General features: G+C 42.0%; 1 protein-coding gene and 1 long non-coding RNA gene across 6 annotated transcripts; one reads left to right on the forward strand and one right to left on the reverse strand.

Moving 5' to 3' along the window:
* Positions 1–665: 665 nt before the first annotated feature.
* On the reverse strand, positions 666–23,484 carry LOC134486811 (uncharacterized). 2 transcript variants are annotated; one of them, XR_010066206.1, is made up of 2 exons: positions 22,648–23,484; positions 666–784 (listed from the first exon to the last, which is right to left on the reverse strand). It is a non-coding gene; the product is annotated as an uncharacterized LOC134486811 (long non-coding RNA). The 2 variants fall into 2 exon arrangements; XR_010066207.1 differs by lacking the exon at positions 22,648–23,484 and adding an exon at positions 1,342–4,053.
* Positions 23,365–27,860, forward strand: C4h3orf22 (similar to human chromosome 3 open reading frame 22). Of its 4 annotated transcripts, none has more exons than NM_001109489.1 (4): positions 23,365–23,463; positions 24,838–24,942; positions 25,219–25,344; positions 27,486–27,859. In NM_001109489.1, the coding sequence occupies exons 2-4, from the start codon at positions 24,854–24,856 to the stop codon at positions 27,658–27,660; spliced, it is 390 nt and encodes a 129-aa protein (NP_001102959.1). In that variant the 5' UTR covers positions 23,365–23,463; positions 24,838–24,853; the 3' UTR covers positions 27,661–27,859. The 4 variants fall into 4 exon arrangements, with proteins under 4 accessions (NP_001102959.1, XP_038964286.1, XP_038964284.1 ...); XM_039108358.2 differs by lacking the exon at positions 23,365–23,463 and adding an exon at positions 23,583–24,081 and having other exon boundaries at positions 27,486–27,860; XM_039108356.2 differs by lacking the exon at positions 23,365–23,463 and adding an exon at positions 24,195–24,521 and having other exon boundaries at positions 27,486–27,860.
* The last annotated feature ends 123 nt before the right edge of the window (positions 27,861–27,983 follow it).

A 27,983-nucleotide genomic window follows, 5' to 3' on the forward strand; every position in this document is an offset into this window, starting at 1 on the left:
TGGTTAAAGTCAGACCAAAGTATTTTATATTATTTGGGAATATTGTGAAGGGTGTCATTTCCCTAATTTCTTTCTTAACCTGTTTCTCATTTGTGTAGAGGAAGGCTACTAATTTGAGTTAATTTTATACCCAGCCACTTTGCTGAAGTTGTTTATCAGTTTTAGTAGTTCTCTGGCGGAAATTTTGGGGGTCTCTTAAATATACTATATCATCTGCAAATAGTGATATTTTGACTTCTTCCTTTCCAATCTGTATCCCTTTCATCTCCTTTTGTTGTCTGATTGTTCTGGCTAGGACTTCGAGTACTATATTGAATAAGTATGGAGAGATTAGAAAGCCTTGTCTAGTCCCTGATTTTAGTGGGATTGCTTCAAGTTTCTCTCCATTTAGTTTGATGTTAGCTACAGGTTTGCAGTATATTGCTTTTACTATGCTTAGATATGGGCCTTGAGTTCCTGATCTTTCCAGGGCTTTTATCATGAAGGTGTGTTGAATTTTGTCAAATGCTTTCTCAGCATCTAATGAAATGATCATGTGGTTCTTATCTTTGAGTTTGTTTATATAGTGTACTACATTGATGGATTTCTGTATATTATACCGTACCTGCATCCCTGGGATGAAACCTACTTGATCATGATGATCATTTTGATGTGTTCTTGGATTCAGTTTCCAAGAATTTTATTGAGTGATTTGCATTAATATTCATAAGGGAATTTGGTTTGAAGCTCTCTTTAACAGATCTTGTTTCATTTTGTCTGCCTTCACTTGCATAATGACATGAACCTACAAAAAAGAAAAAAGAAAAAGAAAACAAAAGAAAGAAGAAAAAAGATTTTTTATAAGAAAGGAAACATGTCCCTGCTCCCAAACCCCGTGGGACACAGAACCCACTGCCCAGACAGGTGGGCACTCCTGAGACTGCAGGGCAGGAGAGACTTCCAGCACTGCCCACCCTTGCCCACATCCCTGTCCCAAGAGGAAACTGTATAAGGTCTCTGGGAACAGGAAGATAGGGACACTCAACGCTACAGTCCAGTCACCACCCAGATCTGAAGAGACCCAGTCAAACAGCTCCCTGCACCCAAATCACGTGGGAGGGACAGTTAGACCTTCATAGGGGCAGACACACCTGGGAAGCCAGAGGAGACTACTCTCTACCTACATTTCTGACTCTAGAGGAAAATGCCTAGTGCCATCTGGGACCCTTTTGCACAGTGTCCCGAGAAAAGGCGGGACAGGCCCTTCTGGTTGCTACCCTCATGGAGAGCTGAAAACCAGCTCTGTAAAGCGACTCAAGGCCTGAGACCAGAGGTAAGACAAAATTTTCTGCTACAACTGACCTGCTTGGTAGACTCAAGACACACGCCCACAGGAACAGGTGAAGACCAGTAGACAGGAAAGACTGCATGCCTGAAAGCAGAACACTCTGTTCCCACAACTGGCTGAAAGAAAACAGGAAAACAGGTCTACAACACTCCTGACACACAGGCCTATAGGACGGTCTAACCACAGTCAGAAATAGCAGAACATGGTAACACCAGAGACAACATAATGGCAAGAGGCAAGAGCAGAAACCGAAGCAACAGAAACCAAGACTACATGGCATCATCAGAACCCAATTCTCCCACCAAAGCAAACACTGAATATCCAAACACACCAGAAAAGCAAGATCTAGATTTAAAATCACATTTGATCATGATGCTGGAGGACTTCAAGAAAGACATGAAGAAGCCCATAGAGAAATGCAGGAAAACACAAATAAACAAGCAGAAGGCTATAGAGAGGAAGCACAAAATTCCCTGAAAGAATTCCAGGAAAATACAATCAAACAGGTGAGGGAATTGAAAATGGAAATAGAAGCAATAAAGAAAGGACACAGGGAAACAACCCTGGATATAGAAAAACAAAGGAAGAGACAAGGAGCCGTAGATACAAGCATCACCAATGGAATGAAAGAGATAGAAGAGAGAATCTCGGGAGCAGAAGATTCCATAGAAATCATCGACACAACTCTCAAAGATAATGGAAAATGGAAAAATTACTGGCCCAGAACATACAGGAAATCCATGACTCAAAGAGGAGATCAAATATAAGGATAATAGGAATAGAAGAGAGTGAAGACTCCCAGCTCAAAGGATGAGTAAATATCTTGAACAAAATCATAGAAGAAACCTTACCTAACCTAAAGAAAGAGATGCCCATAAACATACAAGAAGCCTACAGAACTCCAAATAGATTGGACCAGAAAAGAAACTCCTCCCATCACATAATAGTAAAAACAACAAATGCACAAAACAAAGAAAGAATATTAAAAGCAGTAAGACTTCTCACCAGAGACTATGAAAGCCAGAAGATCCTGGACAGATGTCATACAGACCCTAAGAGAACACAAATGCCAGCCCAGGTTACTGTATCCAGCAAAACTCTCAATTAACATAGATGGAGTAACCAAGATATTCCATGACAAAACCAAATTTACACAATATCTTTCTACAAATCCAGCCCTACAAAGGATAATAAATTGTAAAGCCCAAGACAAGAATGCAAGGTACACCCTAGACAAAGCAAGAAGCTAGTCTTTTGGAATAAAACAAAGAGAAGACAAGCACACAAACATAATCTCACATCCAAACACGAATATAACAGGAAGCAACAATCACTATTCCTTAATATCTCTCAACATCAATGGACTCAATTCCCAAATAAAAAGACAAAGATTAACGAACTGGATACATGATGAGGACACAACATTTTGCTGCCTACAGGAAACACACCTCGGAGACAAAGACAGACACTACCTCGTCATAGTGAAAGGCTGGAAAACAACTTTCCAGGCAAATGGTCTGAAGAAGCAAGGTGGAGTAGCCATACGAATATTGAATAAATTCAATTTACAACCAAAAGTCATCAAAAAAAGATAAGGAAGGACACTTAATATACATCAAAGGAAAAATCCACCAAGATGAATTCTCAATCCTAAATATCTATGCTCCAAATACAAGGGCATCGACAGACATAAAAGAAACCTTCCTAAAGCTCAAAGCACACATTATACCTCACACAAAATTAGTAGGAGATTTCAACACCGCACTTTTATCAGTGAACAGATCATGGAAACAGAAATGAAATGGAGACATAGACTAAGAGAAGTCATGAACCAAATGGATTTAACAGATATTTATAGAACATTCTATCCTAAAACAAAAATATATACCTTTTTCTCACCTCCTCACGGTACTTTCTCCAAATTGACCCATAAAACAGGCCTCAACAGATACAGAAAGATAGAAATAATCCCATGCATCCTACCAGACCAACACGGGCTAAAGCTGGTCTTCAAAAACAATGAGAAAAAATGCCCACATATACATGGAAGTTGAATAATGTGCTACTCAATGATAACCTGGTCAAGGAAGAAATAAAGAAATAAATTAAAGACCTCTTAGAATTTAATGAACATGAAGGACAACATACCCAAACTTATGGGACACAATGAAAGCTGTGCTAAGAGGAAAATCCATAGGTCTGAATCCCTGCACGAAGAAACAGGAGAGAGCATACATATATCAGCAGCTCGACAGCACACCTAAAAGCTCTAGAACAAAAAGAGGCAAATACACCCAGGAGGAGTAGAAGGCAGGAAATAATCAACCTCAGAGCTAAAATAAACCAAGTAGAAGCAAAAAGGACTATACAAAGAATCAACAGAACCAAAAGTTGGTTCTTTGAGAAAATCAACAAGATACATAAACCCTTAGCCAGACTAACAAGAGGACACAGAGTGTGTGTCCAAAATAACAAACTCAGAAATGAAAAGGGAGACATAACTACAGAATCGGAGGAAATTCAAAAACATCATCAGATTCCACTACAAAAGCCTGTATTCAACAAAACTTGAAAATCTGGAAGAAATGGACAATTTCCTACACAGATACCAGGTACCCAAGATAAGTCAGGAACAAATAATCCATTTTTTTACCTTTATTAACTTAAGTATTTCTTATTTACATTTCTATTGTTATTCCCTTTCCCGGTTTCTGGGTCAACATCCCCCTAGCCTATCCCCCTCCCCTTCTATTTTTGTGTTCCCCTCCCCATCTTCCCCCCATTACCACCCTGCCCCAACAATCATGTTAACTGGGGGGTTCAGTCTTGGCAGGTCTTCCCCTTCCACTGGTGCTCTTACTAGGCTATTCATTGCTACCTATGAGGTTGGAGCCAAGGGTAAGTCCATGTATAGTCTTTGGGTAGTGGCTTACTCCCTGGAAGCTCTGGTTGGTTGGCATTGTTGTTCATATGGGGTCTCGAGCCCCTTCAAGCCCTTATACTCCTTTCTCTGATTCCTTCAACGGGGGTCCCGATCTCAGTTCAGTGGTTTGCTGCTGGCATTCGCCTGTGTATTTGCTGGTTTCTGGTTGTGTTTCTCAGGAGAGATCTACATCCTGTTCCTATCAGCCTGCACTTCTTTGCTTCATCCCTCTTATCTAATTGGGTGGCTGTATAAGTATGAGCCACATGAGGGGCAGGATCTGAATTGGTGTTCCTTCTGTGTCTGTTTTAAACTTTGCCTCCTTAATCCCTGTCAAGGGAATTCTTGTTCCCCTTTGAAAGAAGGAGTGAAGCATTCGCAATTTGGTCATCTTTCTTGAGGTTCATGTGTTCTGTGCATCTAGGGCAATTCAAGTATTTGGGCTAATAGCCACTTATCAATGAGTGCATACCATGTGTGTTTTTCTGTGATTGGGTTACCTCACTCAAGATGATATTTTCCAGTTCCATCCATTTGCCTATGAGTTTCCAAAAGTCATTGTTTTTGATAGCTGAATAATATTCCATTGTGTAGATGTACCACATTTTCTGTATCCATTCCTCTGTTGAAGGGTATCTGGGTTCTTTCCAGTTTCTGGCTATTATAAATAAGGCTGCGATGAACATAGTGGAGCACGTGTCTTTGTTATATGTTGGGGCATCTTTTGGGTATATGCCCAAGAGAGGTTTAGCTGGGTCTTCAGGTAGTTCAATGTCCAATTTTCTGAGGAACCTCCATGCTGATTTCCAGAATGGTTGTACCAGTCTGCAATCCCACCAACAATGGAGGAGTGTTCCTCTTTCTCCACATCCTCGCCAGCATCTGCTGTCACCTGAGTTTTTTTATCTTAGCCATTCTCACTGGTGTGAGGTGAAATCCCAGAGTTTAAAAAACCCCAAAACTCCTAATGAAATAGAAGCAGTCATTAAAGGTCTCCCAACCAAAAAGAACCCAGATCCAGACGGGTTTAGTGCAGAATTCTATCAGACCTTCATAGAAGACCTCATACCAATATTATCCAAACTATTCCACAAGATTGAAACAGATGGAGCACTACCGAATTCCTTCTATGAAGCCACAATTACTCTTATACCTAAACCACACAAAGACCCAAGAAAGAAAGAGAACTTCAGACCAATTTTCCTTAAGAATATCGACATAAAAATACTTAATAAAATTCTGGCAAACCGAATCCAAGAGCACATCAAAACAATCATCCACCATGATTAAGTAGGCTTCATCCCAGGCATGCAGGGATGGTTTAATATATGGAAAACCATCAACATAATCCATTACATAAACAAACTGAAAGAACAAAACCACATTCTCATTTCATTAGATGCTGAGAAAGCATTTGACAAAATTCAACACCCCTTCTGATAAAAGTCCTGGAAGGAATAGGAATTCAAGGCCCATACCTAAACATAGTAAAAGCCATATACAGCAAACCAGTAGCTAACATTAAAATAAATGGAGAGAAACTTGAAGTAATCCCACTAAAATCAGGGACTAGACAAGGCTGCCCACTCTCTCCCTACTTATTCAATGTAGTTCTTGAAGTTCTAGCCAGAGCAATCAGACAACAAAAAGAGATCAAAGGGATACAGATGGGAAAGGAAGAGGTCAAAATATCACTATTTGCAGATGATATGATAGTATATTTAAGTGATCCCAAAAGTTCCACCAAAGAACTACTAAAGCTGATAAACAACTTCAGAAACGTGGCTGGGTATAAAATTAACTCAAATAAATCAGTAGCCTTCCTCTACACAAAAGAGAAACAAGCCGAGGAAGAAATTAGGGAAACGACACCCTTCATAATAGTCCCAAATAATATAAAATACCTCAGTGTGACTTTAACCAAGCAAGTAAAAGATTATAAGAAGTTCAAGCCTCTGAAGAAAGACATTGAAGAAGACCTGAGAAGATGGAAAGATCTCCCATGTTCATGGATTGGCATGATTAACATAGGAAAATTGGCCATTTTACCAAAAGTGATCTACAGATTCAATGCAATCCCCATCAAAATACCAATCCAATTCTTCAAAAAGTTAGACAGAACAATTTGCAAATTCATCTGGAATAACAAAAAACCCAGGATAGCTAAAACTATCCTCAACAATAAAAGGACTTCTGGCCCGGACCCGGTGAGAGAGAGACCCAACCGCCTGGTCAGGTGGGCACTCCTGAGGCTGCAGAGCAGAAGAGACCACCAACACTGCTCACCCCTGCCCACATCCCTGGCCCAAGAGGAAACTGTATAAGGCCTCTGGGCTCCCGTGGGGGAGGGCCCAGGAGCGGCAGGACCCCTGCCAGAGACACCACCGGAACCTGAAAGAAACAGACCGGATAAACAGTTCTCTGCACCCAAATCCCGTGGGAGGGAGAGCTAAACCTTCAGAGAGGCAGACAAGCCTGGGAAACCAGAAGAGACTGCTCCCTGCACACACATCTCGGACGCCAGAGGAAAAAGCCAAAGACCATCTGGAACCCTGGTGCACTGAAGCTCCCGGAAGGGGCGGCACAGGTCTTCCTGGTTGCTGCCGCTGCAGAGAGCCCCTGGGCAGCACCCCACGAGCAAACCTGAGCCTCGGGACCACAGGTAAGACCAAATTTTCTGCTGCAAGAAAGCTGCCTGGTGAACTCAAGACACAGGCCCACAGGAACAGCTGAAGACCTGTAGAGAGGAAAAACTAAAAAACCCGAAAGCAGAACACTCTGTCCCCATAACTGACTGAAAGAGAGGAAAACAGGTCTACAGCACTCCTGACACACAGGCTTATAGGACAGTCTAGCCACTGTCAGAAATAGCAGAACAAAGTAACACTAGAGATAATCTGATGGCGAGAGGCAAGCACAGGAACCCAAGCAACAGAAACCAAGACTACATGCCATCATCGGAGCCCAATTCTCCCACCAAAACAAACATGGAATATCCAAACACACCAGAAAAGCAAGATCTAGTTTCAAAATCATATTTGATCATGATGCTGGAGGACTTCAAGAAAGACATGAACACACTTAGGGAAGCACAGGAAAACATTAATAGACAAGTAGAAGCCTACAGAGAGGAATCGCAAAAATCCCTGAAAGAATTCCAGGAAAACACAATCAAACAGTTGAAGGAATTAAAAATGGAAATAGAAGCAATCAAGAAAGAACACATGGAAACAACCCTGGATATAGAAAACCAAAAGAAGAGACAAGGAGCTGTAGATACAAGCTTCACCAACAGAATACAAGAGATGGAAGAGAGAATCTCAGGAGCAGAAGATTCCATAGAAATCATTGAACCAACTATCAAAGATAATGTAAAGCAGAAAAAGCTACTGGTCCAAAACATACAGGAAATCCAGGACTCAATGAGAAGATCAAACCTAAGGATAATAGGTATAGAAGAGAGTGAAGACTCCCAGCTCAAAGGACCAGTAAATATCTTCAACAAAATCATAGAAGAAAACTTCCCTAACCTAAAAAAAGAGATACCCATAGACATACAAGAAGCCTATAGAACTCCAAATAGATTGGACCAGAAAAGAAACACCTCCCGTCACATAACTGTCAAAACACCAAACGCACAAAATAAAGAAAGAATATTAAAAGCAGTAAGGGAAAAAGGTCAAGTAACATATAAAGGGAGACCTATCAGAATCACACCAGATTTCTCGCCAGAAACTATGAAGGCCAGAAAATCCTGGACTGATGTTATACAGACCCTAAGAGAACACAAATGCCAGCCCAGGTTACTGTATCCAGCAAAACTCTCAATTAACATTGATGGAGAAACCAAGATATTCCATGACAAAACCAAATTTACACAATATCTTTCTACAAATCCAGCACTACAAAGGATAATAAATGGTAAAGCCCAACATAAGGAGGCAAGCTATACCCTAGAAGAAGCAAGAAACTAATCGTCTTGGCAACAAAACAAAGAGAATGAAAGCACACAAACATAACCTCACATCCAAATATGAATATAACGGGAAGCAATAATCACTATTCCTTAATATCTCTCAATATCAATGGCCTCAACTCCCCAATAAAAAGACATAGATTAACAAACTGGATACGCAACGAGGACCCTGCTTTCTGCTGCCTACAGGAAACACACCTCAGAGACAAAGACAGACACTACCTCAGAGTGAAAGGCTGGAAAACAACTTTCCAAGCAAATGGTCAGAAGAACCAAGCTGGAGTAGCCATTCTAATATCAAATAAAATCAATTTCCAACTAAAAGTCATCAAAAAAGATAAGGAAGGACACTTCATATTCATCAAAGGAAAAATCCACCAAGATGAACTCTCAATCCTAAATATCTATGCCCCAAATACAAGGGCACCTACATACGTAAAAGAAACCTTACTAAAGCTCAAAACACACATTGCACCTCACACAATAATAGTGGGAGATTTCAACACCCCACTCTCATCAATGGACAGATCATGGAAACAGAAATTAAACAGTGATGTAGACAGACTAAGAGAAGTCATGAGCCAAATGGACTTAACGGATATTTATAGAACATTCTATCCTAAAGCAAAAGGATATACCTTCTTCTCAGCTCCTCATGGTACTTTCTCCAAAATTGACCATATAATTGGTCAAAAAACGGGCCTCAACAGGTACAGAAAGATAGAAATAATCCCATGCGTGCTATCGGACCACCACGGCCTAAAACTGGTCTTCAATAACAATAAGGGAAGAATGCCCACATATACGTGGAAATTGAACAATGCTCTACTCAATGATAACCTGGTCAAGGAAGAAATAAAGAAAGAAATTAAAAACTTTTTAGAATTTAATGAAAATGAAGATACAACATACTCAAACTTATGGGACACAATGAAAGCTGTGCTAAGAGGAAAACTCATAGCGCTGAGTGCCTGCAGAAAGAAACAGGAAAGAGCATATGTCAGCAGCTTGACAGCACACCTAAAAGCTCTAGAACAAAAAGAAGCAAATACACCCAGGAGGAGTAGAAGGCAGGAAATAATCAAACTCAGAGCTGAAATCAACCAAGTAGAAACAAAAAGGGCCATAGAAAGAATCAACAGAACCAAAAGTTGGTTCTTTGAGAAAATCAACAAGATAGATAAACCCTTAGCCAGACTAATGAGAGGACACAGAGAGTGTGTCCAAATTAACAAAATCAGAAATGAAAAGGGAGACATAACTACAGATTCGGAGGAAATTCAAAAAATCATCAGATCTTACTATAAAAACCTATATTCAACAAAACTTGAAAATCTTCAGGAAATGGACAATTTCCTAGACAGATACCAGGTATCGAAGTTAAATCAGGAACAGATAAACCAGTTAAACAACCCCATAACTCCTAAGGAAATAGAAGCAGTCATTAAAGGTCTCCCAACCAAAAAGAGCCCAGGTCCAGACGGGTTTAGTGCAGAATTCTATCAAACCTTCATAGAAGACCTCATACCAATATTATCCAAACTATTCCACAAAATTGAAACAGATGGAGCACTACCGAATTCCTTCTACGAAGCCACAATTACTCTTATACCTAAACCACACAAAGACACAACAAAGAAAGAGAACTTCAGACCAATTTCCCTTATGAATATCGACGCAAAAATACTCAATAAAATTCTGGCAAACCGAATTCAAGAGCACATCAAAACAATCATCCACCATGATCAAGTAGGCTTCATCCCAGGCATGCAGGGATGGTTTAATATACGGAAAACCATCAACGTGATCCATTATATAAACAAACTGAAAGAACAGAACCACATGATCATTTCATTAGATGCTGAGAAAGCATTTGACAAAATTCAAAGCCCCTTCATGATAAAAGTCCTGGAAAGAATAAGAATTCAAGGCCCATACCTAAACATAGTAAAAGCCATATACAGCAAACCAGTTGCTAACATTAAACTAAATGGAGAGAAACTTGAAGCAATCCCACTAAAATCAAGGACTAGACAAGGCTGCCCACTCTCTCCCTACTTATTCAGTATAGTTCTTGAAGTTCTAGCCAGAGCAATCAGACAACAAAAGGAGATCAAAGGGATACAGATTGGAAAAGAAGAGGTCAAAATATCACTATTTGCAGATGACATGATAGTATATTTAAGTGATCCTAAAAGTTCCACCAGAGAACTACTAAAGCTGATAAACAACTTCAGCAAAGTGGCTGGGTATAAAATTAACTCAAATAAATCAGTTGCCTTCCTCTATACAAAAGAGAAACAAGCCGAGAAAGAAATTAGGGAAACGACACCCTTCATAATAGACCCAAATAATATAAAGTACCTCGGTGTGACTTTAACCAAGCAAGTAAAAGATCTGTACAATAAGAACTTCAAAACACTGAGGAAAGAAATTGAAGAAGACCTCAGAAGATGGAAAGATCTCCCATGCTCATGGATTGGCAGGATTAATATAGTAAAAATGGCCATTTTACCAAAAGCAATCTACAGATTCAATGCAATCCCCATCAAAATACCAATCCAATTCTTCAAAGAGTTAGACAGAACAATTTGCAAATTCATCTGGAATAACAAAAAACCCAGGATAGCTAAAGCTATCCTCAACAATAAGAGGACTTCAGGGGGAATCACTATCCCTGAACTCAAGCAGTATTACAGAGCAATAGTGATAAAAACTGCATGGTATTGGTACAGAGACAGACAGATAGACCAATGGAATAGAATTGAAGACCCAGAAATGAACCCACACACCTATGGTCACTTGATTTTTGACAAAGGAGCCAAAACCATCCAGTGGAAAAAAGATAGCATTTTCAGCAAATGGTGCTGGTTCAACTGGAGGGCAACATGTAGAAGAATGCAGATCGATCCATGCCTATCACCCTGTACAAAGCTTAAGTCCAAGTGGATCAAGGACCTCCACATCAAACCAGACACACTCAAACTAATAGAAGAAAAACTAGGGAAGCATCTGGAACACATGGGCACTGGAAAAAATTTCCTGAACAAAACACCAATGGCTTATGCTCTAAGATCAAGAATCGACAAATGGGATCTCATAAAACTGCAAAGCTTCTGTAAGGCAAAGGACACTGTGGTTAGGACAAAATGGCAACCAACAGATTGGGAAAAGATCTTTACCAATCCTACAACAGATAGAGGCCTTATATCCAAAATATACAAAGAACTCAAGAAGTTAGACCGCAGGGAAACAAATAACCCTATTAAAAAATGGGGTTCAGACCTAAACAAAGAATTCACAGCTGAGGAATGCCGAATGGCTGAGAAACACCTAAAGAAATGTTCAACATCTTTAGTCATAAGGGAAATGCAAATCAAAACAACCCTGAGATTTCACCTCACACCAGTGCGATTGGCTAAGATCAAAAACTCAGGTGACAGCAGATGCTGGCGAGGATGTGGAGAAAGAGGAACACTCCTCCATTGTTGGTGGGATTGCAGTCTGGTAAAACCATTCTGGAAATCATCTGGAGGTTCCTCAGAGAATTGGACATTGAACTGCCTGAGGATCCAGCTATACCTCTCTTGGGCATATACCCAAAAGATGCCTCAACATATAAAAGAGACACGTGCTCCACTATGTTCATCGCAGCCTTATTTATAATAGCCAGAAACTGGAAAGAACCCAGATGCCCTTCAACAGAGGAATGGATACAGAAAATGTGGTACATCTACACAATGGAATATTACTCAGCTATCAAAAACAACGAGTTTATGAAATTCGTAGGCAAATGGTTGGAACTGGAAAATATCATCCTGAGTGAGCTAACCCACTCACAGAAAGACATACATGGTATGCACTCATTGATAAGTGGCTATTAGCCCAAATGCTTGAATTACCCTAGATCCCTAGAACAAACAAAACTCAAGACGGATGATCAAAATGTGAATGCTTCACTCCTTCTTTAAATGAGGAAAAAGAATACCCTTGGCAGGGAAGGGAGAGGCAAAGATTAAAACAGAGACTGAAGGACCACCCATTCAGAGCCTGCCCCACAGGTGGCCCATACATATACAGCCACCCAATTAGACAAGATGGATGAAGCAAAGAAGTGCAGACCGACAGGAGCCGGATGTAGATCGCTCCTGAGAGACACAGCCAGAATACAGCAAATATAGAGGCGAATGCCAGCAGCAAACCACTGAACTGAGAATAGGTCCCCTATTGAAGGAATCAGAGAAAGAACTGGAAGAGCTTGAAGGGGCTCGAGACCCCAAAAGTACAACAATGCCAAGCAACCAGAGCTTCCAGGGACTAAGCCACTACCTAAAGACTATACATGGACTGACCCTGGACTCTGACCCCATAGGTAGCAATGAATATTCTAGTAAGAGCACCAGTGGAAGGGGAAGCCCTGGGTCCTGCTAAGACTGAACCTCCAGTGAACTAGTCTATGGGGGGAGGGCGGCAATGGGGGGAGGGTTGGGAAGGGAACACCAATAAGGAAGGGGAGGGGGGAGGGGGATGTTTGCCCGGAAACCGGGAAAGGGAATAACACTCGAAATGTATATAAGAAATACTCAAGTTAATAAAAAAAAAAATAAAAAAAATGTAAGTAAGAAATACTCAAGTTAATAAAAATGAAAAAATATATATCACCAAAAAAAAAATAAATAAATAAAAGGACTTCTGGGGGAATAACTATCCCTGAACTCAAGCAGTATTACAGAGCAATAGTGATAAAAACTGCATGGTATTGGTACAGAGACAGACAGATAGACCAGTGGAATAGAATTGAAGACCCAGAAATAAACCCACACACCTATGGTCACTTGATATTTGACAAAGGAGCCAAAACCAGCCAATGAAAAAAAAGATAGCACTTTCAGCAAATAATGCTGGTTCAATTGGAGGTCAGCATGTTGAAGAATGCAGATCAATCCATGCTTATCACCCTGTACAAAGCTTAAGTCCAAGTGGATCAAGGACCTCCACATCAAACCAGATACACTCAAACTAATAGAAGAAGAAGTGGGGAAGAATCTCAAACACATGGGCACTGGAGAAAATTTCCTGAACAAAACACCAATGGCTTATGCTCTAAGATCAAGAATCAACAAATGGGATCTCATAAAACTGCAAACCTTCTGTCACCCAAAGGACACTGTTGTTAGGACAAAACGGCAACCAACACATTGGGAAAAGATCTTTACCAATCCTACAACAGATTTATATCCAACAGGCTTATATCCAAAATATACAAAGAACTCAAGAAGTTAGACCGCAGGGAGACAAATAACCCTATTAAAAAATGGGGTTCAGAGCTAAACGAATTCACAGCTGAGGAATGCCAAGTGCCTGAGAAACACCTAAAGGAATGGTCAACACCTTTAGTCATTAGGGAAATGCAAATCAAAACAACCCTGAGATTTCACCTCACACCAGTGAGAATGGCTAAGATCAAAAACTCATATGACAGCAAATGCTGGCGAGGATGTGGAGAAAGAGGAACACTCCTCCATTGTTGGTGGGATTGCAGACTGGTACAAACATTCGGGAAATCAGTATGGAGGTTCCTCAGAAAATTGGACATTGAACTACCTGAAGACCCAGCTAAACCTCTCTTGGGCATATACCCAAAAGATGCCCCAACATATAACAAAGATACATGCTCCACTATGTTCATCGCAGCCTTATTTATATTAGCCAGAAGCTGGAAAGAACCCAGATGCCCTTCAACAGAGGAATGGATACAGAAAATGTGGTACATCTGCACAATGGAATATTAGTCAGCTATCAAAAACAATGACTTTATGAAATTCATGGGCAAATGGATGGAACTGGAAAATATCATCTTGAGTGAGGTAACCCAATCACAGAAAAACACACATAGTATGCACTCACTGATAAGTGGCTATTAGCCCAAATGCTTAATTGCCCTAGATGCACAGAACACGTGAAACTCAAGAAAGATGACCAAAATGCGAATGCTTCACTCCTTCTTTTAAAGGGGAACAAGAATATCCTTGGGAGGGGATAGGGAGGCAAAGTTTAGAACAGAGGCAGAAGGAACACCCATTGAGAGCCTGCCCTACATGTGGCCCATACATATACAGCCACCAAACTAGATAAGATGGATGAAGCAAAGAAGTGCAGGCTGACAGGAACCGGATGTAGATCTCTCCTGAGAGACACAGCCAGAAACCAGCAAATACATAGGCGAATGCCAGCAGCAAACCACTGAACTGAGATCGGGACCCCCGTTGAAGGAATCAGAGAAAGGACTGAAAGAGCTTGAAGGGGCTTGACACCCCCATATGAACAACAATGCCAACCAACCAGAGCTTCCAGGGAGTAAGCCACTACCCAAAGACTATACATGGACTGACCCTGGGCTCCAACCTCATAGGTAGCAATGAATAGCCTAGCACCAGTGGAAGGGGCAGCCCTTGGCCCTAACACGACTGAACCCCCAGTGAACGGGATTGTTGGGGGGAGGGTGGTAATGGGGGGGAGGATGAGGAGGGGAAGCCCATATAGAAGTTGAGGGGGAGGAGTTAGGGTGATGTTGGCCCGGAAACTGGGAAGGGGAATAACAATCGAAATGTAAATAAGAAATACTCGTTAATAAAGATAAAAAAATAAAAAATAAAATAAAAAAAAATAAAAAACAAAGAAGGAAGTCTTTTTCTGTGAGAGTGAGTTAAAGGTTATTCCCAACTTTGTCCTTTACATTCCTGGTATGTGGCCTTATGCTGTGGTCCTTGTTCCTTTAGAGTGAATTTTGGGCAGGGTGGTAAACATGAATCTATTTGCCTTATTCTAGATACAGCCATCCATCTTGAGCAGCATCATTTTAAGATGCTGTCTTTTATCCAATGTATATTTCTAGCTTCTTTGTCAGCATCAGGTATCAGTACTGTGTAAGGGTCTTCAATTTGAGTCCATTTTCATATCAATACCATGCAGTTCTTATTACTATAGCCCTGTAATACAATTTGAGATTCACACTGGTAATACCTGCAACAGTTCTTTTACTATCCAGGATTGTTTTCACTAGTCTATGTTTTTTGTGTTTATGTATGAAGTTGAAAATTGTCCTTTCGATTTCTGTGAAGAACTGTTGAAATTTTGTGTCGAACCTGTACATTGCTTTTGATAGGATGATCATTTTCACTATATTACTCCTACGATCCATGAACATGGGAATTCTATCTTCCAATATCTTCACTACTTTTTTCTTCTCTCACAATACATCACAACTGTCATTTCCCCTCCAACTCCTCTCTCCAACTTCCCCTCCCCACTCCAGATCCACTCTTCCTCTGTGTCCCTTTAAAAAAGAGCAGGCCTCCCAGTGATCTCAACCAACCCAATGTAACAAGATACAATAAGACTAGGCACATACTCTTATATCAAAGCTGGATGAGGCAACCTGGTAGGAGGAAAAGGGTTCTACTCCCACTGTTAGGAGCCCCACAAAAACACCAAGCTCACAGTCATAACACAAAAACAAAGTTTTACATTTCCTTCTTAATTTGTCTTGAACCATTTTTCACACAGTAGTGAGTTTTTCAGTTCTCATGAGCTCATATGTTGTCTGCAGTTTTGTTATTGATGTCCATATTTAATCCATGGTCATTACATAGGATATTATTTCAATTTTCTTGTATTTCTTGAGACGTGTTTGTGCCCAAACATATAATCATTTTTGGAGAAAGTTCTACAAACTGCTGAGAAAAAAAGGCATATTCTTTTGTGCTTAGGTGAAATGTTCTGTGAATATCTGCTGGGTCCTTTTGATTTATGATGTCATTTAGCTCCAGTATTTGTTTAGTTTCCATCTGGCTGACCTGTCTATTGGTGAGAGTTGGGTAATGAAATCAGATGCCATCACTCTATGATGTCATTTTGTGATTTTAGCTGTAGTGGCATTTCTCTTATGAACTTAGATGCTCTTGTGTTTGAAACATAAATGTGCAGAATTTCATTATCTTCGTGGTAGATTTTTTTCCTTTAATGAGTATGCAATGTCCTTCCTTCTCTTTTCTGATTGTTTTTTTTAATAACTTGAGTATTTCTTATATACATTTCGAGTGTTACTCCCTTTCCCGGTTTCCGGGCAAACATCCCCCTCCCCCCTCCCCTTCCTTATGGGTGTTCCCCTCCCAACCCTCCCCCCATTGCCGCCCTCCCCCCCATAGTCTAGTTCACTGGGGGTTCATTCTTAGCAGGACCCAGGGATTCCCCTTCCACTGGTGCTCTTACTAGGATATTCATTGCTACCTATGGGGTCAGAGTCCAGGGTCAGTCCATGTATAGTCTTTAGGTAGTGGCTTAGTCCCTGGAAGCTCTGGTTGCTTGACATTGTTGTACTTTTGGGGTCTCGAGCACCTTCAAGCTCTTCCAGTTCTTTCTCTGATTCCTTCAACGGGGGACCTATTCTCAGTTCAGTGGTTTGCTGCTGGCATTCGCCTCTGTATTTGCTGTATTCTGGCTGTGTCTCTCAGGAGCGATCTACATCCGGCTCCTGTCGGTCTGCACTTCTTTGCTTCATCCATCTTGTCTAATTGGGTGGCTGTATATGTATGGGCCACCTGTGGGGCAGGCTCTGAATGGGTGGTCCTTCAGTCTCTGTTTTAATCTTTGCCTCTCCCTTCCCTGCCAAGGGTATTCTTTTTCCTCATTTAAAGAAGGAGTGAAGCATTCACATTTTGATCATCCGTCTTGAGTTTTGTTTGTTCTAGGGATCTAGGGTAATTCAAGCATTTGGGCTAATAGCCACTTATCAATGAGTGCATACCATGTATGTCTTTCTGTGAGTGGGTTAGCTCACTCAGGATGATATTTTCCAGTTCCAACCATTTGCCTACGAATTTCATAAACTCGTTGTTTTTGATAGCTGAGTAATAATCCATTGTGTAGATGTACCACATTTTCTGTATCCATTCCTCTGTTGAAGGGCATCTGGGTTCTTTCCAGTTTCTGGCTATTATAAATAAGGCTGCGATGAACATAGTGGAGCACGTGTCTCTTTTATATGTTGAGGCATCTTTTGGGTATATGCCCAAGAGAGGTATGGCTGGATCCTCAGGCAGTTCAATGTCCAATTTTCTGAGGAACCTCCAGACTGATTTCCAGAATGGTTTTACCAGTCTGCAATCCCACCAACAATGGAGGAGTGTTCCTCTTTCTCCACATCCTCGCCAGCATCTGCTGTCACCTGAGTTTTTGATCTTAGCCATTCTCACTGGTGTGAGGTGAAATCTCAGGGTTGTTTTGATTTGCATTTCCCTTATGACTAAAGATGTTGAACATTTCTTTAGGTGTTTCTCAGCCATTCGGCATTCCTCAGCTGTGAATTCTTTGTTTAGCTCTGAACCCCATTTTTTAATAGGGTTATTTGTTTCCCTGCAGTCTAACTTCTTGAGTTCTTTGTATATTTTGGATATAAGGCCTCTATCTGTTATAGGATTGGTAAAGATCTTTTCCCAATCTGTTGGTTGCTGTTTTGTCCTAACCACAGTGTCCTTTGCCTTACAGAAGCTTTGCAGTTTTATGAGATCCCATTTGTCGATTCTTGATCTTAGAGCATAAGCCATTGGTGTTTTGTTCAGGAAATTTTTTCCAGTGCCCATGTGTTCCAGATGCTTCCCTAGTTTTTCTTCTATTAGTTTGAGTGTGTCTGGTTTGATGTGGAGGTCCTTGATCCACTTGGACTTAAGCTTTGTACAGGGTGATAAGCATGGATCGATCTGCATTCTTCTACATGTTGCCCTCCAGTTGAACCAGCACCATTTGCTGAAAATGCTATCTTTTTTCCACTGGATGGTTTTGGCTCCTTTGTCAAAAATCAAGTGACCATAGGTGTGTGGGTTCATTTCTGGGTCTTCAATTCTATTCCATTGGTCTATCTGTCTGTCTCTGTACCAATACCATGCAGTTTTTATCACTATTGCTCTGTAATACTGCTTGAGTTCAGGGATAGTGATTCCCCCTGAAGTCCTCTTATTGTTGAGGATAGCTTTAGCTATCCTGGGTTTTTTGTTATTCCAGATGAATTTGCAAATTGTTCTGTCTAACTCTTTGAAGAATTGGATTGGTATTTTGATGGGGATTGCATTGAATCTGTAGATTGCTTTTGGTAAAATGGCCATTTTTACTATATTAATCCTGCCAATCCATGAGCATGGGAGATCTTTCCATCTTCTGAGGTCTTCTTCAATTTCTTTCCTCAGTGTTTTGAAGTTCTTATTGTACAGATCTTTTACTTGCTTGGTTAAAGTCACACCGAGGTACTTTATATTATTTGGGTCTATTATGAAGGGTGTCGTTTCCCTAATTTCTTTCTCGGCTTGTTTCTCTTTTGTATAGAGGAAGGCAACTGATTTATTTGAGTTAATTTTATACCCAGCCACTTTGCTGAAGTTGTTTATCAGCTTTAGTAGTTCTCTGGTGGAACTTTTAGGATCACTTAAATATACTATCATGTCGTCTGCAAATAGTGATATTTTGACCTCTTCTTTTCCGATCTGTATCCCCTTGATCTCCTTTTGTTGTCTGATTGCTCTGGCTAGAACTTCAAGAACTATATTGAATAAGTAGGGAGAGAGTGGGCAGCCTTGTCTAGTCCCTGATTTTAGTGGGATTGCTTCAAGTTTCTCTCCATTTAGTTTAATGTTAGCAACTGGTTTGCTGTATATGGCTTTTACTATGTTTAGGTATGGGCCTTGAATATCTATTCTTTCCAGGACTTTTATCATGAAGGGGTGTTGAATTTTGTCAAATGCTTTCTCAGCATCTAATGAAATGATCATGTGGTTCTGTTCTTTCAGTTTGTTTATATGATGGATCACGTTGATGGTTTTCCTTATATTAAACCATCCCTGCATGCCTGGGATGAAGCCTACTTGATCATGGTGGATGATTGTTTTGATGTGCTCTTGAATTCGGTTTGCCAGAATTTTATTGAGTATTTTTGCGTCGATATTCATAAGGGAAATTGGTCTGAAGTTCTCTTTCTTTGTTGGGTCTTTGTGTGGTTTAGGTATAAGAGTAATTGTGGCTTCATAGAAGGAATTCGGTAGGGCTCCATCTGTTTCAATTTTGTGGAATAGTTTGGATAATATTGGTATGAGGTCTTCTATGAAGGTTTGATAGAATTCTGCACTAAACCCGTCTGGACCTGGGCTCTTTTTGGTTGGGAGACCTTTAATGACTGCTTCTATTTCCTTAGGAGTTATGGGGTTGTTTAACTGGTTTATCTGTTCCTGATTTAACTTCGATACCTGGTATCTGTCTAGGAAATTGTCCATTTCCTGAAGATTTTCAAGTTTTGTTGAATATAGGTTTTTATAGTAAGATCTGATGATTTTTTGAATTTCCTCTGAATCTGTAGTTATGTCTCCCTTTTCATTTTTGATTTTGTTAATTTGGACACACTCTCTGTGTCCTCTCGTTAGTCTGGCTAAGGGTTTATCTATCTTGTTGATTTTCTCAAAGAACCAACTTTTGGTTCTGTTGATTCTTTCTATGGTCCTTTTTGTTTCTACTTGGTTGATTTCAGCTCTGAGTTTGATTATTTCCTGCCTTCTACTCCTCCTGGGTGTATTTGCTTCTTTTTGTTCTAGAGCTTTTAGGTGTGCTGTCAAGCTGCTGACATATGCTCTTTCCTGTTTCTTTCTGCAGGCACTCAGCGCTATGAGTTTTCCTCTTAGCACAGCTTTCATTGTGTCCCATAAGTTTGGGTATGTTGTACCTTCATTTTCATTAAATTCTAAAAAGTTTTTAATTTCTTTCTTTATTTCTTCCTTGACCAGGTTATCATTGAGTAGAGCATTGTTCAATTTCCACGTATATGTGGGCATTCTTCCCTTATTGTTATTGAAGACCAGTTTTAGGCCGTGGTGGTCCGATAGCACGCATGGGATTATTTCTATCTTTCTGTACCTGTTGAGGCCCGTTTTTTGACCAATTATATGGTCAATTTTGGAGAAAGTACCATGAGGAGCTGAGAAGAAGGTATATCCTTTTGCTTTAGGATAGAATGTTCTATAAATATCCGTTAAGTCCATTTGGCTCATGACTTCTCTTAGTCTGTCTACATCTCTGTTTAATTTCTGTTTCCATGGAACCCTGTTTTTTTATCCAAACTGTTAGTCTGTATCTTTTTATTGGGGAGTTGAGAGCATTAATATTAAGTTATCAATGAGCAGTGTTTATTAATCCTATTATGTTGTTGTTATGGTATGAGTTTTACCCCTCTTTTGATTTTCTGATCTGGTGTTACTTATTCCTTGTGTTTTCTTGGCTGTGGTTAACCTCTACAGATTCAAATTCTTCTAGAACCTTCTGTAAAGCTCTGCATTCATAGGTAGCTACTGCTTACATTTGATTTTATTGAGGAAAGTTTTTCTTTCTTCATCTATTATGATTAATAGTTTCGCAAGATATAATAGTCTGGGCTGGCATCTGTGATCTCAAAGAGTCTGAAGAACCTTATGGTTTTTTACAGTCTCCACTGAAAACAGGTGTTATTCTAGTGGTTCTACCTCTACATGTTACTTAGTTTTTCTCCCTTGAAGCTTTTAAGATTTTGTTTGATGTTTTGATTATTATGTGTTGTGGAGAATTTCTTCTGGATCTCTGTATTTGGTGTTCTGTATTATAATTCTTGTACCTTGATAGGGACCTTCTTCTTTAGGTTAGAAAATTTTTCCTCTACAATTTTCATGAAAATATTTTCTGTGCCTTTAACCTGGATTTCTTCTCCTTCCTCTATTTCTGTTCTTTTTACATTTTGGTTTTTTCATAATGTCCCAGATCCTGGATGCTTTCAGCCAGCAAATTTTTAGATTTAACATTTTCTTTGACTGTAGTATCTATTTTTTTCTATTTTAACTTCAACACCTGCAATTTTCTCTTCCATGTGTTGTACCCTTTAGTGAGGCTTACCTCTGAGGTTTTTGTTTTACTTCCCAAATACTTCAGTTCCAGTTTTGTTTGTTTGGTTTTTCTTATGTGGTTACACTTCTTTGTTAAATTCTAATTTCATACTGAGAATTGTTTTTATTATTTCATTTACTGTGTTTTCACAGACTTTATTAAGGTCATAATATCTATTTTGTAGTCCTTTGCTAGTACCACAGCTATATTGCATTTCTAAGGGCTTAGTGTTGTAGAATTAGTAGGTTTTAGTGGAGCCATATTGTCTTAGTTGTTTTGTTTTTGCACTGGTGTCTAGGCATCTGGGATTGGGGTGATTGTGATCCCAGATGTGATACCTGGTCTTGTCCTTGTTAAGTGGGTATCATTTCTTTGTTTCTGTTGGCCCTCTGTATCTATGGTGGCTATGGCTGCCTGATATGGAGTGCTTCTGTAGGTTGGTGGGTGACAGAAAGGAACAGAAGCAAGCAGGCCAAAGGGAGAGGGGCTTCAGGAAAGAGCTAAGGGGATCCTGTTCATACTTAAAGACTGGGTCTACTCCAAGGTTTGGCAAAGTTCCCTAGGACTGGAGCTATGGTGAAAGGACAGGGACCTGCAAGCATCTGCTACAGATCTAGGGAAGAGATTGAGAGAGAAGGATGACAGACTGACAAGAGAATGAAAATTGTCGACTCAACTCCCAGCCCCTGTGTTTATTTTTGAGGCAATCTCACACTAAAGCCCAAGCTGGACAGGAATTCACTGCCCAGAATGGTCTCAGTCCAGAAAAAGTGCATCTGCCTCAGTCTCCTGAGTGCTATGATGTTAGACACAAATCGCCACATCTAGCTTCAGGGCTTTTGAATTTTTTCTAATAAATTAAAAACGAGATAATTTGCTTATAATAAGATTCAGCACTTTTGTGAAGTGTTTTGAGTTCTGTTTTATAACTACCATTTGAAAGGCTGGAGAGATGGCTCAGTGCGTAAAAGTACTAATTCACAACTACCTATAACTCCAGCTTCAGGAGACCTGACACCTTATGACCTCTACAGACATTTGTGTGTGTGTGTGTGTGTGTGTGTGTGTGTGTGTGTGTGTGTGTGTGTGTGCGCGCGCGTGCGCGCGCGCGTGCAACATCACAACATAAAATAGTTTACAGACTTAAAATCTTCCAGTCTTTACAAATTCAAACACTTTAAAATTCAATCTCTTTAAAAATCCAGTCTTTTAAAACCTCAAATCTCTTTTTAAGATTCATTCTCTCTGACTGGGGGGTGCCTGTAAAATCAAAAATTAAATACTTCCTTATTTCAAGAGCAAAGTACCAAGACACGGTTACAATCAGATCGAAACAATGTCCAATATCTGGGATTCACTCCCAGACTTCTGGGCTCCTTCAAAAGGCTAGGGTCACTTCTCTATCCACCCTCTGCAGCACACACAGCTTGTCTTTTAGACTCAGGATAGCTCCCCTCCACAGCTGCTGCTGACCTTGGCTGACATCCTATAGTACAGCTGTCTCCAAAATGCTGGGGGTTTCTACTGCAACTGGTCTAACTGAGCTGCACTTTCACCAACAGCTTCTCCTAGGCTATCTTCATGGTGCAAATCTTCAGTGGCTCTCTATGACACCTCCATGTCTTCAAAACTAGTGTGACATAAGTGATTCTCACACTACCAAGTTTAGCTGTCAGCGTGAAGTACAACCGTGGCTGCCACTGGAACACAGCTTCTGTGTGCTGACTCATGGAAAACAGTTCCCAGAAGATTTCACCTCAATGATGCTTGTTTCTTCTTAATCACTACTAATTTCTCAGGTCCAGCTAACAGCATTAATCATCTCAGTATAGCAAAAATGTCACTTCCATGGTGCCAGTCTCTTGCTAATCACTGCTGAGTCCCCAAACCCAGACACCACAGATCCTTCACATGCATGGCCCAATAGTGTCTTTGCTTCACAAGTCAGACATCCATCATCTGCACTGTTCTCAACATTCTTTTTTTTTTCTTTTTCTTTTTTTTTTTTTTCGGAGCTGGGGACTGAACCCAGGGCCTTGCGCTTGCTAGGCAAGCGCTCTACCACTGAGCTAAATCCCCAACCCCTGTTCTCAACATTCTTATCTTCCAAGTTCTATGGAACAGCCCACTGAGACCTCAATACCCAATGGTGTTCTAGTCCAAGGTTCCAAAGTCTCTCCACAGTACTCCCCAGAACACATGGTCAGGTCTCCCACAGCAACACCTCACTCATGGTATCCACTTCTTATGGTTGTTATTGCTGTAGACTATTCAGAACAGCTGCCCACAGTAAGTACATACATCTTCCAATAAGCCCCATCTTCTGACTCCACCATCCCTCGCAGCACCATAAAATCATGAATCCATCAGCGGGTTGACCTTCGGATTATTTCAGAGCCTTCATTATCTGATCACCTCACAATTATTGTATCTGTCAGCTGGGGACAGCACCCGCAGCATGTGAGCCTTCTGGGAAAGTCTGAACCACCAAACTATAAGAGATGGGTTCTCATCTGGCTCTGCCCACTTCCAGTCCAGTCTTTTGTCAACCCCAGCCACTCTAAGGTGATCTCATGAAGACCCAGCAACTTTTGTACAAACTCTCAGGGCTCTCACCTGGCTTCCCTGCTATTCACTTCGAGTCACTTGTCTAAGAAACTGGGGGGAGGGGGAGTCTTTTGGCCCAGAGAAGAGAAGGAAGAAAGCCTAAATCTAGGCTTAAGGATTTGAGCAGCCTCCTGAGAATTCAAGCTTCTGCACAACCCTGATTGGGTCACCTGAAACAACCCACTTGCCAACTCTTTGGCATCTCCTGGCCCCACTGGCCCCACTGGCCACCTCCCCAGACCTCTCAACCCATCTGGTTGACTGGCTTCTGCTCTGTTTCTATTCTCTCTCCTTATCGAGGTAAGGCACCCTCTGCAGATCTCCTGGACTGTGCTGGTAGACCTGCCTTTAGCTGCTGTGAGACAATCAGCAATCACCTTGCCACTGATTGTGACCTCAAAGGCTTCTGACCTTGGAATGGGCCTATGGCCCCTGCTGGTCCAGAGCCATGGAATTATGGTTCCCTTGGTGCCTGGCACCCAGAATCATGACCAGGATCAACCCTAATGGAATCACTTAAGAGTGTGCACACTATGTAGCTCTGCTGCTTTGCTGGCTCCCAGAGCACCTTGGGCCTGGACCTCCCATCTGACTGAGGTTTCTGAGTATGAGGGCAGGGCCCCCAGCCGTGGGGCTGCAGCAGCTTTCCCACTTGAAACTTCCTGGGCTGGAGCAGTTCCAGGGCTTTGTAATCCAAGTCCTAATCATTGTCACTTTGGAGATTTAGGCTAGGCTACCTGGTAAGCTGCAGCAACCTGTGTAGCCCTGAAGGAAGAGCCCTAGAGGCCAGGAATGGGAGTCATGGGTCAAAATGGAAGGCAGGCAGCCAGAATGAGCTCTGCCACATCCTTGTCACTCCAGACTGTGCTGTTCTGGGAGCCCAGAATCCCTAATCATTTTGTCAGGTGGACACAAACAAAGCAGTTTTCCTTCTGGAGGTCTTTCCCTCTTCCCATGAAAAATAGGCTAATAGCAATGTTCTTCATCAGTGGGGAAAGTTAAATGAGCTCAAAAGATGCCACTTATGACCTCCTACTCTTGCCTCTGCTCTGGCAGCCTAATTCCCTCTGCGATGGACTCAAAAGGCCACAAGAAGCTCGGCCGACATAAGAAAAACAAAATCAAGAACCAGGAGAGATTGATCAAGAAGTTTCCTTACAGGTACAAGATGCCTAGACACTTGCTAGATTGCTCCCAGGCCCCCAGAACACAGTGTTCTGAGGAGCTGGGGCTAAGAGGAGAGGAGGTCCATGGGGCACCTGAGGAACCCTGTGCTGTGGCCAACAATCTAGCCCTTCCTTCTTCACCTGCTGTCTCGGTCCATGTGAAAAGCTACATTTTTGTAATACACTGAGTATGGGACCAGAGAGATCTAGGTGTGAACCCCTGTAGATCGCTGAGAGTTGTAGGCACTTAACCATTCAAGGGTCCTTCTAGGTTACCTCATTTGACGGAGCCTAGCCCAGAATCCACACAATCTTGGAAGGCCAAGAGCAAATCACTGAAGGACAAGCTGCCCTTACAGAAGAATCTGGTGCCAACCAGGTCCATCCCCATGCCAGGGTAAGTCCCTGTACTTGGCTGCCTTCGGTGGCCATACACAGACAAATGTGTCTGGTCAACATCACCCCAGCCTGAGGGAAACCTCAGTCACCTTCAGGCAGGTCCTCTCAGGTCCTCTCAGTCATCAGACATGTGACCGAAGTGTGCCATCCTATAAAGAGGCACGGGAAACAAGACCTACAATGCTACAGTGTACCTGCCACACAGGCCTAGTGTACAAGCTGCTCCATCCTGAGGGCCTTGTGCCCTGGCACTCCAGCCCCACCTCAATGACTCAGCCTCTCTCTCAGAACCCATAGTTACTGTTCAATCCCTGTGCATCAGCTCCAGCCAGTCATCAGTATGTACATTTACCACACAGCACACCCACCCAAAGAGAAAGCATGAGTGAAAGCACACGCATGTGCATGCACACACACACATATACATATACACACAGACACACACACACATGCACAAAGACACACATGCACACGCACATGCACACACACAGACACACACCCTAACCCTGGTCTCTGGCCCCTTCCCTTATCTGGGAATTCAGACAAGAATTCTCTGGCATCTAAACCTAGCCTCCTAACTGAGCCCATGGAGATTTGCTGCTAAGTCTCTGGACCTCTGGTTCCATTTGTACATAAACTGCAAAAACGGAAGCAGCTCAGATCCAGGAAAGGATGTAGAAGTCCAGTCTAGCCATATTAGAGTGAGGGAGGTGTTGGAGCTGACCCCACATACTCTGAACCATGTCTGGGCCTTGCTCCCAGGCCAAAGGGTAAAGGTACTATGACCTACTGTGGGCAGGAAGTATAGAAACCCAAGGAGAAGTCCCACAGTGGCAGATGTTTATGGTAGCACCCGATGCTATGGGTCACAGTGAGACCAGCCCAAGAGAACCAACCCCTGGGTAGCATTGAGGCTAGCCATGTAGGAAGTTAGTTTTTCCCCCATCTGGAGGAACAACCAGGGCTCAGGAGCTAGGAAAGGAATGTGGTGGCTGGGCAGCCTACCACATTAGAACAGATGAGCATGGGGACAAGATCCATGACGTTCTCTGGCTCTGAACCCTTGCCTGCTTCTTGCTGGGAGTCCAGACAAGAAGGCCAACTGTGGGGTCCAGGGCACAGAGAAAGGGGAAGGAGCAAAGTGAAAGAGGAACAGGACCTTGAAGGAGAAGCCCAAATGTAAGGGACTTCACTTGCAGGTGCTGTCTTAATCAGGGTTTGTATTCCTGCACAAACATCGTGACCAAGAAGCAAGTTGGGGAGGAAAGGGTTTATTCAGCTTACACTTCCATATTGCTGTTCATCACCAAAGGAAGTCAGGACTGGAACTCAAGCAGACCAGGAAGCAGGAGCTGATGCAGAGGCCATGGAGAGATGTTACTTACTGGCTTGCATCCCCTGGCTTGCCCAGCTTGCTTTCTTATAGAACCCAGGACTACCAGCCCAGAGATTCCACTCACAACGGGTTGGGTCCTCCCCCCTTGATCACTAATTGAGAAAATGCCTTACAGCTGGATATCATGGAGGCGTTTCCTCAAAGGAGACTCCTTTCTCTGTGATAACTCCAGCTTGTGTCAAGTTGACACATAAAACCAGCCAGAACAGATGTCATAGGGGGAAGAGAGCAAGAACCCACTTAGTGAATGTGTGAAGGCAGACTCAGGTAAGAGGAGCTAGTCTTAGTGGGAGAGGCCAGTCTTAGTGGGAGAGACCAGTCTTAGTGGGAGAGGCCAGTCTCAGATTAAGGACAATTTCTGGTGGGGACATGGGGCAGTAGCCTCAGGTGGTAGCCACAGGAGAAAAATTAGCATGACTTAGCCACCCCTATAAACTGACATAACTCACCTAGTAGATAAGCAGAACTAGGGCATGCTCTAAGCTCTGCCTGTGGAGCCCCAACAATTGGAGTCTGCTGTGTCCAGCCTGAATTTCTAAGGCTGAAAGAGCAGGTGGCAAGAATAGTGTGTGAAGCCGCTTCCTGGGCCTCTATGGCAGCCATTAGCCACAGAGGCTTCTTACAGAGCTGGGACAGACCTGGCTGGAGACAGATCTGTTGAGAACCTTCACAGATATGGCCCTGTGTGCTTCACTGGTTGCAGGGTTCCCTGGGTCAAGTATGGTTCTGTGTGTCTTCTCTAGGCTCGGCGCTCCGGAAGTCACATGGCCACTCAGCTTCTACTCACCGATCCCAAACCCCCCACTGTGTCACCTCTGGGAACTTAAATTACTGCAGCTCCGTTTCCCCACACAAGACTCTCCCAAGCTGCCTCCTCTGCAGGCAGCTGCAAACCAATCCCCTACCAAAACGACTTGAGAGTCATCTGAGAGCGTCCCCTAGAACTTCACCTGCTTCTCAAGGCTCCTCTCTTAGCCCCATTCTTTCTGCTCCATACAGCTGCCTCAGAGACATTTGTAAAGGGAGCAGCCTTGGAGACCACCAGAAACCAGAAGTGGTCCATCCCACCACAGGTAAAGACCATACAGCACCAATAAACTTTGCATGTTCAAGTTCCATTTCTGCTTGGATCAGTCAGTTTGCTCCTAATCTCTCAGCTTTAAAATGGGTATAATATTTAATCATGAAGGCTTAAAGATTTAAGAGACATCTCTAGAGCTTTATCTGAATGCATGAGCATG

This window comes from Rattus norvegicus, chromosome 4 (genome assembly GCF_036323735.1).
Source record: "Rattus norvegicus strain BN/NHsdMcwi chromosome 4, GRCr8, whole genome shotgun sequence".
NCBI classification, from domain to species: Eukaryota; Metazoa; Chordata; class Mammalia; order Rodentia; family Muridae; genus Rattus; species Rattus norvegicus.